We start from the raw sequence: 12,455 nt of genomic DNA, 5'->3' as shown, positions 1-12,455 counted from the left end.
TGAATAAAGTGAATACTCATGTGTGTAGAAATTAAATTTCAAACTTTTTAGTGCATTAATCACTTGGTCAGATTCAGCCTCTCATGGTGTTGTATGAATGGAATTCCAGACCTGTGCTCTTTGTTTCAGGCATGGACAGAAGTCCTGCTCACAAGTGCTCACCTTTCATCCTTTCATCTTTGTGACACCTAATTTATTGCTATCAGGAGGACAAGAAATGTAGATGTCCCATTTTTCTACTGATTTGGATATTCTGATTAGCTTACCTGCAGTAGAATTAACCAAGGGCTGAAATTTGAGAAAGCAATGTAGGAAGTACAAGAGAGCTATTTACTGCCCAGTCCATCAAGCCTACATGAGGCTCATAAATCCCTTAGTTGGAGGCACACAACAATGGGTGTGTACTTGGTTTCTGTCCTGTCCCACTGGCAGGGTGCTCAGTGCTGCCTCAGGCCCCCTTTGGGAGCCTCTTTGGGGTTTTTGGTGTCTCAGGAGCCTCTGAGGTGGTGTCTTGTGTAAAATGGGCAGTGCTGCAGCTCTGGTTGTGTGAAACACTTCACTTCTGAAGCCTTTTCCTGGAGCAGCAGTTCAGTTATGCAAACAAACATCCTTCAGTTCCAATTAACAATCAGCTTTTCCTTTTACTGTCTGTCTGCTCCTGATTGGCCCATGAATCTTTTCTATTAGAGCTACTGATGTCCAAGAATTACAGGGCCCCAGTGTAACAGCTTCAGTGTACATTTGGGTTTTATTTCCTAGAACTGTAGCAGTTACACAACAATCTTTCTCTGGGATTTGTCCATTGTCTGCTTATTTTTCCCTTCTCACTCCATTCACTGAGGAATATTCCTGCAGCAAACCATTGGTATTATGTCATGATAAGCTCATGTTGTGCCATGGTAATGATTTCAAGAGTTAGGTGTTCCCTGAAATAGTTGCTTTTAATTTTTAAAGCAGTAATTTCCCACAAGTTTAACCAGTGGCTTTTGCAGACTACTGAACAGCATTCAGTTGCTTAAGTTTTTTAGGATTTTCTAATGCACTGCTTGGTTTCTTCAGTGAAAGTTTCTTTCTCTTTTCTTTTTTTTTAAGCTCCCATACAGTGAGTGTGTTTTATGGTGTACTGAAGCTGCTTTGTGTGCAGTACTGGATAGTTTGGAGCCCATCATGAAACAGATATCACTCATATAATGTGTATTATGTTTTTTTAATCCTAAAGAGGTGAAAGGTATTAATAACTGAACAATGTGTTAGAAAAATGTTACTCCAGTAGAAACCATTTTGAACCAGAATTCAAAAATTCAGAACCTTCTTATATTCAGTAGGGCATTTTTCTCTGCTTTTGTTTTATTTTCATTTAGGGCTTTGATTGTATTTGAACCAAGCTTGGCAGGTAACCAAGTGTAATTGCTCTCTGTCCTGGTGTTTAATCAGTTTCATAAAATTAAGCATTTCTTATTTGGAGGTAATTCAGTTTTTTCCTCTGTAGATGAACCTGCTCCAGAACTGTAAGTCCCTGGCCATTGTGTCCTAATTTGAAGTGTACATGTTTATGATTTAGTGATGATATCTTTATTTTACACAGCCATCATGGCAGCCTTGTTGTGAAACCTCCTGCTTTTGTTTTGTGAGTCTAAGTGAGCCAAGTGATCCTGGCTCACTGTGAACAATACAGAGAAAAGTGTAGTTAAGTCCTCATTATTTTTTCTGAAGATTCATGTCTTATCCTTTCAGAAAAAAAAACTTAATTTTTTCTAAACTTTCATCCAACTATTTTCTACTGTTTAATGCATAAACACTGATGCTTTTCAAGTAAGAAAGTGTTTTTCTTTTATATAAACTTATGCTGTAGCTCAATATGTGAAATACATTTGGGAGGTATCCAATCACTCACTGCTAAAACCTTAAGATGCTACAGGTTCCCTTAAGGAGAATTTGTCAGCTTGTACAAAAATAGAACAGAACAGCACTAGTATTTAATGATATTGTTTGGAAACAGCTTAGTTTAGTTGCCTGTCTACACTATGTTTGTGTGGAGACACCTTTTGTATCTTTTTTTGCTGTTGCTAAAATATTCTTGGCACAGATGAAGATTTTTTCCTGCATCTTGCTAAGACGTTGGTATTGGTTCTTGGGATTCCCTTGAAGCTCGTGCCAAAGTAAATTGTGAAAGCATTAAACTGTCAATTGAAAAGCAGCCCTGCTTTGTGGAACAGATCTAGTTCTGCATGGCACCTGCAGAGGCTGCCCTGGGGCTGAATTTGCTGAGAGAAAATGGAATAAAGAGCTCCCACTGCTGCTCTGCAGGTGGGAAAGGAGCACTCAAACTGCACAGCTCCATTCTGGGCCAGCACACTGAGAAACAAACACACTGCAGGTGAGGAGTGAGCTTGGTGCTGAGCTCAGTTCTTCAGTCTCACCTGGTTTGCTGAGTGGAGCTGTGTTTTTTTCAAGAGCACATTTGTGCTCATGAGAAACAATCCAAGTGTTGGCACTCATGTAACTTTTTAACGAACTGGAAGATGAAACTCAGTGTAAACCAAGTTAAATCAACCCTGCTTGCTGTTAGCTGTTTTTTTTTTACTGAGTTCACTTTACACATTCTAATATGTGTAATTTAAGGGATTAAAGAAGGCTAAATGATACTTCCATTGTTTTTGCTAGCTCCATTAAAAAGCTGTGAAACTTGATCTGTAAAGAAAATATCTGGATTACAGGTAAATTAAAATAATTTCAGTCTGTTCACAACTGGCATTTCACCCTTTCAGACGAGGGGATCACTTGCCTCTTGATTTAAAAGTAGTGGAAGGTGACAGAAGGAAAAAACTTCCAATCCAATTGCCCCCCACATGTGCAGGGGTATTGCAATTGCTGTTAGTGGACAAAGCACAAAGTTGTTTTCTTAACCCATGCTGCTTATGGAGCTACAAGTAATGCTTGCTTAGCAATGTTTTTTAAAGTGTTATATTAATTAAAAATTAAGTAGGCAAGCTTAAAAAGGAAATGGTTCTGGTAGTTTATCTGTATGCAGATAGCTGAGAAAATTAGCTAATAAAAGATGATTATTTCAAGTGTATTGATAGCTATAATTTATTTGTTTATATAAATCGATTTCCAGAGTGAAACTTTGTTTAATTCAGGTTTGAGTTTGTTGTTTTCTTTATTTGCCTTGGAATTGGATTTAATTAAACTGGTTTGAACCTGTGAAATTAACCACCAGTTATTTCATAATAGATACACCAGCTTTTTAAGATAATAAGTTGTATTCAGTCCTTATCTACAATTTTAATTTGGCTCCTCAGCTTTCCCTTCCCCATGTTGTGTCTTTGTAAATAAGTCTCCAAGAAGAGATTTCTTTATCATGGATAGGTGAGATGTAGCTATGAGAACATCAGAACAAAGATTATCAAGGACAGTTGTTCTTACTTTGTTTTATAATATGGAAAAGACAAAATGTGTGATCTCAGTACTGAGTAATATTTTTGAAGCACAAAATCCTAATTAAGTATTTTGATCTATTTTTTGATTGTGTGCAATGGCAGTTTTGTGTTTGAAAACACAAACAAAAAACCCAAACAGTAATATAAACAAAACCACCTTCAAGATATAAAAACAGGGCAACTCCCACAGAACAGCTGAGCAATATTTTGCCAGTTTTGTTTAAAACAATTCATCCTTCTCAAAATGTCTAATTTTGTATCCTAGTAGGTAGTCTAGCCTTGAGTGTTAAGTGCTGCTTGTTCACTGAATAAATCAGGATAAGGACATTCTCCAGTCATCCTTTTTCTATGATTGTTAATAGTCCAAAGTAGGGGGATGTCACAGAGAAAAAATGTGGGCCTTTGTCGGGGACGAGCCATTTGTCGGTGAGGGGAGACTCAGACACTCAATATGAGTGATAAGCAAATTTCGTTTATTGAAAAGAGCATCAGACACTTATACAGCGAGTAATAAGCTTATGAATATTCTGTAAGCCAAGCAATCTATTGGTTAAACTATACCATCAACTCTTCCTCATTCCTTAGGGGGGGTTACATGTCTCTTTTCTCATGCCTCTTTCACTGTTTGTTATCCTACCACAGCTAGGCCCAAGGACACTGTTATCTTGCAGGTGCTGGACTTAGAATTAGCCATGGTTTTGTACTTTTCCATTTTCTAGCAGCTAAATTCCCAACAGGGGGAATCCTTAGAGATTAATTATTTTAACTGTGCAAGTTTCTTCAGGTGGAAAATGACCTGCTGAATATATGACATGGTTTCATCAGAGTAGAATGTTGCAGATGGGAAGGAACAGTCCAGATCAGTTATCTGTTAAAGGATGATGCTGATCTGCCCTCAGGTTAGGGTGAAATCTGGCTGAGATCAAGGGTTATTTCACTGTACAGCAAGGAGGGGCAGATGAGGGGTTGAGGGATTCCTTCTGACTGAGCTCTGTCGGGGAGGCTGAACTTGTTTCATTTAATCCATGTTCTGAGAGCCTTGGAAACTGAGTGCTGCAGAAATGAAAACTGCTTCTTTTTTTACTTTGAGACAACACAGTGGTGTTAAGTATCCACTTAAATGAGTGTCTGGTTTTTCATACAGTATTAGAGCTCTAACACTTGTTGGATGACACAGAGAAAGAATTGTCCCACCCATCATTAAATCCAAGTGCTGCTGTAGAGTGACAGCAGTGTCTGAACCCAGAGCTGGCCCAGCCTCTGTGTCCCCCTGTCCCAGACCACACTGAGTGTGGTTCCACTTAGATGTGAAACCTCTGAGCTGCTGACAGACAGCCTGTAATTTAAAATTGGAAAGTGTCCCAGCTGTTGTTTATTTTTGATGAATTTTCAGAAGATGAAAAGCTACTACATGGGGCAGCAACTCGGGTGGTAAGGCAAGCACTTGCTCTTGCTCTATTTAGTTTTGTTTAGTTGTGCAAGTATTTAACACCCACATCAGGAAGCCTGGGGGACCTCGTGCCAGTGAAGATGTATGGACAGCATCCCTCCTCAAGGAGGAACCATTAACTTTGGAATTTTTTTTGTTTTTCCCCTAGCCTGAAAGAATTCCTGCCTAAAGAATATACCAAACAAAGAGGGGCTGAAAAGAGAATATTTCAGGTAATTGTGAGGCTAAAACAATTACTATGGTTTCACTACCTGTATAAGAAAAATCTGAGATTCCCAGGTGTATACTTGGTATGTGTACAAATAACTCTACAAAGAACTTTGAACTATATAGCTCTCAGAAAATGAAGTATCAAGTATTTGACAGCTTTTATTTTATTTCTTCAGTGGATTTATTGTCCTGATCATTTTTTCTTTACTGCTGATTATCCAATGTGTTTTGTTAAATGGAGAGAGTGAAAATTAAGTATTTTAAAGATCTTTTTGTCAGTTGCATGGAAATATAAAGATGCATATTTGTATTAAAATAGACACATGTTTAGGAAAGCCAGTTTTAATTTCATGCTTCATTCAAACATGAGCCTCAATTCTGCTTGTTAATGGTTGAATTCAGTGGTGTGTATGGGAACCACCCTATTGTAAAAGACTGGAGCAGTTAAGTACCAATGGTAAAATGTGCTGGTATTGTTAGAAGTGGTCTGAGGGCCAAGTGCTATGGATGGACCAGGTAACTGCCCACTGAAATACAAGTGTGGCAATACAGTGGAAGTTGGAAAATTCTGGGGTCAGCAGGTGAGATAAAGTCTCGTGGCTTCTGGAAGGACACACCAGAGATCCGAGATCCCAGCTAGGGAGATCCCAGCTAAGTTCAAGGGCAGGAGCAGGTCACATCCTTTCTTTTGTCTGCTGCACTCCCAGCTGCAGAATCCTCTAACTTAGTGAGTCTGTTCTACCTTGAGTTTTCTGTACTTCCTTGTAGATGAGCGTGTCTGACACTTTCCTGTGCACCTTTAGGGGGTGCAGTGACATTGCAGTTTGAGCAAAACCAGATTCATTCACTTCTGAGTATCACAGCCATGCTTCTCACAGCATGGGATTTTTGCCCATATATGACCTAGGAGTAGTTTCACTCATTGTGTGCTGTAGTGCATGGACCAGAGGCTCAGCAGTGAGGGCACTGATCTGGGCAAAGAATCCACAAGGTAGCATATGTGAAAAAGACCTTTTTGTCTTTTTGAAAAACCCTCAGCTGTTTGCCAAGCCACGGAGTTCTGGAGCCTGGCAGGTGCTCCATTTGTGCTCCTTGTTCTTTGGGGATCCTGGCTGTGTTCTCTGCTGGAGCTGGCAGATGGGAGCAGCCTGTGCCCTTGGGATGCAGGAGGTTTGGGGAGTTGCATTTCCTCTCCCAGGCTGCTGAGGTGGGAACAAGAGGAATCAGAAGGCATTTCCCATATTCCTGCTGCTCCCACCCTGCTGCCATCAAAGAGGTGGCAACCTACAGTTGAGAAGCACGTGAGGGGAAGATGGGGTGGGATGGGGAATCCCACAAACAGGGTTTAAATAGAGAAACATTGAGATGAGGTTTTCAGCACAGTGGTCTGGATAGGAGAGCAGATATTTAAATTTAATAAATTTAAATATATAAGATGGGTACCTCTCATTACTTACACATAATCATCAATCTACTAATGACCACATTGTTTAAATGATAAATAGAGGCAGAGTTACAAGGTACACTTGGTTCAGTATTTCAGGCCACACTATCCAGAAAAAGAATTTTTTATTCCTCAGCTGTAGAGATATTTTCCTGTGATGGAAAAAAATTTGGATAATGCTCCAACTGGCAAAAAAGGCCCACTGGAAGTGCCTACAAGGCATGAAAAATGGTCTCAAGTACAAGGTGTGAGGCTGTCATGAGTCAGGTTTTGGGTAGAAAGCAGAAATAAATAATCTGATTCTCAGAGGAAAAAAAAGGGTGTGGGTACACTTAAATGATGTTTAAAAGCTGAGTGAAGAGGCATTGATTGTATGGAACCTAATGATGTCAAACAGCAGGAATACCTAGAATTTTAAACTGTGTCAGAAGGGGTTTAATGTGCATGGTCTGAGGCACAGATTGAATGGTTGATGGTCCAAGAGGAGTGTTCTGTTTGCCCAGGTTAGTTACTTTCTCTCATGTGAGGCATTATGTGATAGTTTTGCTGACATTTCTACCCAGTATTTTTTTCAAATATTCTAATTGTGATGATTACGAACTAAGCATCCTGAAACAGATAAAAGCTGTGTCCTTTTCTTGTTTGTTTGTAGCAAACTTTGGTTCTGGCTTATTGATACTGACCTCTGTTGCAGGAGCACAAGAACTGTGGTGAGATGACAGAAATAGAGGCCAAAGTGAAGTACGTGAAGCTGGCGCGTTCCCTGCGCACCTACGGCGTCTCCTTCTTCCTTGTGAAGGTAACCCAGCTCCTGCTGGGGCCGCCCTGCCCTTGCTGTGGGTTAGCTCAGCTCCTCTCTCAGCCAAGGTTTGCTGCCTCAGCCACTGAGATATTTCAGTTTCCTGCAGGAGTGAGAACAGGGGTTGTGTGGGATTCACATTCTCTCTCTCAGGTTTTTCCCTGGAGAAGCAGAGAAGGGAATGATCAACACATTTCTTATCTCGTTTGCTCCTCCTGTGTTTGTGCACAAGGGGAATGCATTATGGGAGATTGTTTACCTGAAGGGATTTGCTAATTGGATTCTGGTGGGAGTGTTTTGTTTTCCTGACCAATCTCTGCAAGCTGTGTCCTGGTGGTTGGTCTGGAGACAGTCACAAGATTTTGTTCAGTTGAGTTCTTGTTCGGTTTCAGTTTAGATGTAGTGTAATATAGTAGAGAATAATAGTATAATGAAGTATTTAATTAGCCTTGTGATATCACGGAGTCCTGCTCATCATTCTTCCCGCCCATCAGGAGAAATTTCACCAACAGGGTTGTCTTTTGAACTGAGTAGTAAAGCTGCATTAAAGACCAGAGCTTCTTAATGCATTGCTTGAAAATCATCATCTGTAAACAGACAAACTCAGCCTGGAGTTTTAAATTGCCACTGTCTGCATGCCAGTTGCTTCCCTTTGCAGATTATTCTATCTTGCTTCTCCTTTGTCCTGTGGAAAGCTGCATTTGTAAGGAAAGCAATCTTCCACACCTTGTTATAGGAAAAAATGAAAGGCAAGAACAAGCTGGTTCCTCGTCTGCTGGGCGTCACCAAGGACTCGGTGATGCGTGTGGATGAGAAGACCAAGGAGGTGTTGCAGGAGTGGCCCCTGACAACTGTGAAGCGCTGGGCTGCCTCCCCTAAGAGCTTCACTCTGGTAACCTGGCTGTGTGTGTTCCAGGACAGGGGGTTTGTGTGGCAGGGAGGCTCAGGACAGTTTCTGTCCTGTCACTTGTTCCATCTCTGGTTCTCCAGCCTGGCAGTAACTGAGCCCCCAAGCAGTAAATTGGCACCTGCTGCAGTCCAGGTTCAGTCTGGAGTTTGGTGCTTCTGGACAGGCCAGTTCCTCAGAAGTACTGTTTAAATCTTTCAACAAACCACTGCTTAAATCTCATTTGTGCCTAACTGAAGAACCAGTTAAGAAAACATTATTATTCACACTTGTGTACATAGTTATGATGCTTGTCATTCATAATGCACTCTGTGACTTGCAAGATGTGAACATAAACAAAGTCAGCTGGCTCATTCATGTGGTTGATAGTTATGAGTTTAGAGAAGCTTCATGAATGTGATATTTTGCTAATTATTTGGTCAATAGGAGACCACTGCAACATACATTTTATATATGAAAAGGTTGTTTGAAGTGATGGAGCAAGAGGCAGAAGCTAGAAAATTGCATTCACTTAATTCATGTGCATCTAATTTCCAGTTGCATGGATGATTATGCTCTAGGATTAAATTCTAAAAAAACTTTTCTTCATCCTCAAGTGACTGAATCTGATGAAGTTAGATTAAGTATCTCTTGGGTATTTCAGTTTATGAAACATCTGTGAGTAGACTGAAATAAAAAGCATTCTTCTCTCTTCCCTCAGTCTCACATACAGACTGGTTTAGAATCTTGGAGAAGTTTAACTTACTGTTGGATATAATAAAATGTCTATACAATTTCAGAATTTGAACTTTTTCACTCATATTTGATACTGTTTCTTCATTTAGTTACATTGCACTTTCAAATGAGTTTTGGGTTTTCTCCCCTTTTTCTTCAGGATTTTGGTGAATATCAGGAAAGCTATTACTCAGTACAGACCACTGAAGGAGAACAGATCTCTCAATTAATTGCAGGTTACATTGATATCATCCTAAAGAAGGTACAGTATTAACATCTTGGCATGTAGCAAAAAAAACCAATGCAAAAATTCAGATGTGTGCAAACTGCAGTTTTTCTCTCAGGGAGTCAGTGTTGTATCTTGTGTTTTGATGTTACATATTTTTACCTGCAAGTAAGGCACTGCTTCTGGAAAATGAAGGCTATTTCTTACAACTCTAGCATGTGTCAGGCTCAGTACAGCAGCCCTGGGCTTTGCTTTTCTGTCTGGAAGGTGACCTGGTGGCTGTGAGTGCACATCCAGGGAAGAGTCCAAAGCTTCAGCTGTGGATTTTTATGCTGTAGTCCAAAGTGATGAAGCAGGTGGGAAGAAATTACCCTAGAAGCAGCATTTAAAACTACAGCCAGGACTACACAATAGTTGTCCAGGTGCTCTTGTATATAATGTACCAAAGCTGAGAAAGTTTTTGGCCAGAAAAACAAACCAAAAAGCCCCAACAGCACATTGCTTTAAAAGCACTGTGATTGATTAGTAAAGCAAAGAATTAGACCTGAGTTGTGCAGAGGGGGATAAAAATCAGTGTTTGTGAAGAGGTCAGACTGCCTTGAAACTTGTTTTGTTTTAATAGAATGTGCCTGGCAGGAGAGAGGAAGGGCTGATACAAATTTCCAATACTCAAAATATTCCCAAGCAAGTGCAACAGCAAAAATGGCAAATTTGCCAACACACATGGAGCTGAATGGTCCCATTCTAATCATGTTACATAGAAAAGTGAGGTGTTCCAAACAGCACTGATTCATTCTTGTCAAAATTTTACTTCATTGACATTCCAACTACGTCATTCTTTATTGTAATAGATTTTAGTAGTAAGAAATCACAAAGTTAAAAAGCCCAGAAGAATATTTTGCCTTTGTTAGTGTGAGCAGTGAGGATGTAACTTTAAGGGTTACATAATAAAAGGTTGAGGAGGATTGCCAGAATTCATCACACAGAATTCATCACATGCCTTTTTCTCTGAGGCTGTCAGGCTCAGGTTTAATAAACATCAAATAAATTGCAGGTTTCTGTAGATGGTTTAAAACTTGATTCAAAAGTAGCATTACTGTCTAGTGCCAAATGAAAGCAGCCTTCTGTCTTGATAGAATACAAATGTGCAAATTTCCACTCCCAGTTCTTTGATTTTTTTTTTCTCTACCATCTGCTGACACAGGCAGTTTGAAAGTAATGAATTAGGAACAGGTTCAATCATAAACATCCCTGATTCATGAGAAGCTGCAGTTTGTAGTTGTTGAGCTCATGTAATCCCTGTGATGCATATCAGTTGCATATTTTTAAATCTGGCTGTGTTTTGGGCTGGTCCAACTCATTTTCTCCAGTGTGCATTGGTGGGTACATTATTTTCTGCTCAAGTGTTACTAGTGCAGTGTTCCCCCTCACTCCACCCAACCCCTCATGTCCTGCAATTTTAGTGACAGGTCATTAATCAGCTGACAGAGAACTCAGAATTTAACTGGCATATATCTAAATTAAAACCAGGAGATTTCTTTTATTACTTCACATTATTACAGAAGTCAAACACAATCATGACTAGCCATAGGGAGTTTCAGTCCATGCATGAAATCAAACTCTAGTAGTAAAAACTTCTTTCTCCCAAGTTGTGGGTTCATATGGATGTGCATCCTCTGGGATGGAAGGGCACAGTGGATACTTCTCCATTTATGTTCCTCTATATGGACTCAGACTGCAAATCATGTAGCAAGAGGGAGAGCAGACAGTTTTTCTGCACTAGGCAACAAGTAGAAATAGACTCTTTCTATAAGGCACTGTTTCTATGATTTGTAGTTTCCTGTTGCCCTTACATATATTTACAAATCTCTCTTAACACTAAAAAATCCCTGCCTCAATCTTCAGCCTGAAGTCAGTCTGAACATTAAACTTGAAAGTCTTTAAAGTCAACTTTCAAGTCCTGAACTTTTAAAGACTGTGATAAAATGACTTGGAGACACTATTCAATTTATTGTCTTTACTTATGGGTATGTATTTCCTACTGGCAGTGATGCCTTTTTTGGGCTTATCTAGAAACAGAGGCCAGATAAAGATGAAGAATAAAAGTGGATATATTTAATTTAGTGCTTTCTGGTATATTAAGGGCAGACAGAGCCTCCCCAAAATGAACGGTGGTCACGAGATTTTCAGACAGATAAGTTTGATCCATTTACATATCAGGAGTTAATGCTCCAATTACAGCTTCAGGTGATGAAGTTACATTCCCAGTTTGCTCCCCACCTCCCTTCCCCATCCCCTTCCCTTTTGTTTACACTTTTTGGGGCCTGAGGCTGTAGGGTGTGCTTGGATCTCAGGCCTAGAGGGAATGTTTTCTCTGAGCAAAATGTGAAGACAGGTAACTAACATTTAACAAGTTAACTAACACATTTATATGGAGTTTGGAATGATGCATATTCATATTGCAGTACAAGATTTCAAAAATATAAAGGCTAAAATCTTGAGGCATCAGTGGTTAGCACTGTACAGTAACACTTCAGCACTTTCCTTATACCTTTGTTCAAAAAGGCACCAGGAGGTTTTTTCCTTTACATATTTCATCTGCCAGGGTTTAGAGCCTGGGCTGTTAAATGCTGAAGAGTTTCTGTTCTCTGGGGAGGTTGTATTGTCACTCACTGCCCAGCAGTGTGGTGTTCAGCACCTGACAAGGCTCTGCAGGTCATTTGTTTATGTTTGTGGTAAATGGTGGAGAGAAAACAAGAAAAAACACTCATTGTTTAACTTATCTTTTTTTTTTTCCCTCCAGAAACAAAGTAAAGATAGATTTGGGCTTGAAGGTGATGAGGAATCAACCATGTTGGAAGAGTCTGTTTCACCTAAGAAGTGAGTGCAACAGGAGGGAATGGTCTGGTTTTAAGAGTGCCACATTTAGCTGTGGTGGCTTTTTCAAATAAAGTACAGTTATTACTGTGGTAGAATGGTTTTCTACAGAGTATTTCAGTAGAATGAAGTGCTGTCCCCAGGCAGTTCAGCAGGCTCCTAGCTTCATTCAGGGACTGAAGAGCAGATATTGGTCACAAAATTGTTGGTTTGAGCAACCAGCAATGGCCCCATCAACTTGACTGTGTTACAGCACTCAGGCTGTAATTCAGTAAATGCTGAGGCAGAGAAGGGGATAATAAAGCAGAGCTGAGAAGTATTTTTTTTCATCTTCATGTGTGATTTACAAGGTTTTAGATGCTTGTGTCTGCTGGTTCCATGGTTTCCA

At 39.9% G+C, this 12,455-nt stretch overlaps 1 protein-coding gene across 1 annotated transcript in view; it reads left to right on the top strand.

Annotated features, from left to right (window-relative positions):
• Positions 1-12,455, top strand: part of TLN2 (talin 2) — a 146,858-nt gene that overhangs the window by 66,075 nt on the left and 68,328 nt on the right. The window contains 5 exon segments of the mRNA XM_074549725.1: positions 5,039-5,102; positions 7,239-7,343; positions 8,080-8,235; positions 9,125-9,226; positions 11,994-12,070. Coding sequence (XP_074405826.1) covers positions 5,039-5,102; positions 7,239-7,343; positions 8,080-8,235; positions 9,125-9,226; positions 11,994-12,070 — 504 coding nt within the window.

Source organism: Zonotrichia albicollis, chromosome 11 (genome assembly GCF_047830755.1).
Source record: "Zonotrichia albicollis isolate bZonAlb1 chromosome 11, bZonAlb1.hap1, whole genome shotgun sequence".
Taxonomy (NCBI): Eukaryota; Metazoa; Chordata; class Aves; order Passeriformes; family Passerellidae; genus Zonotrichia; species Zonotrichia albicollis.
This window is presented reverse-complemented; position numbering and strand designations above follow the sequence as displayed.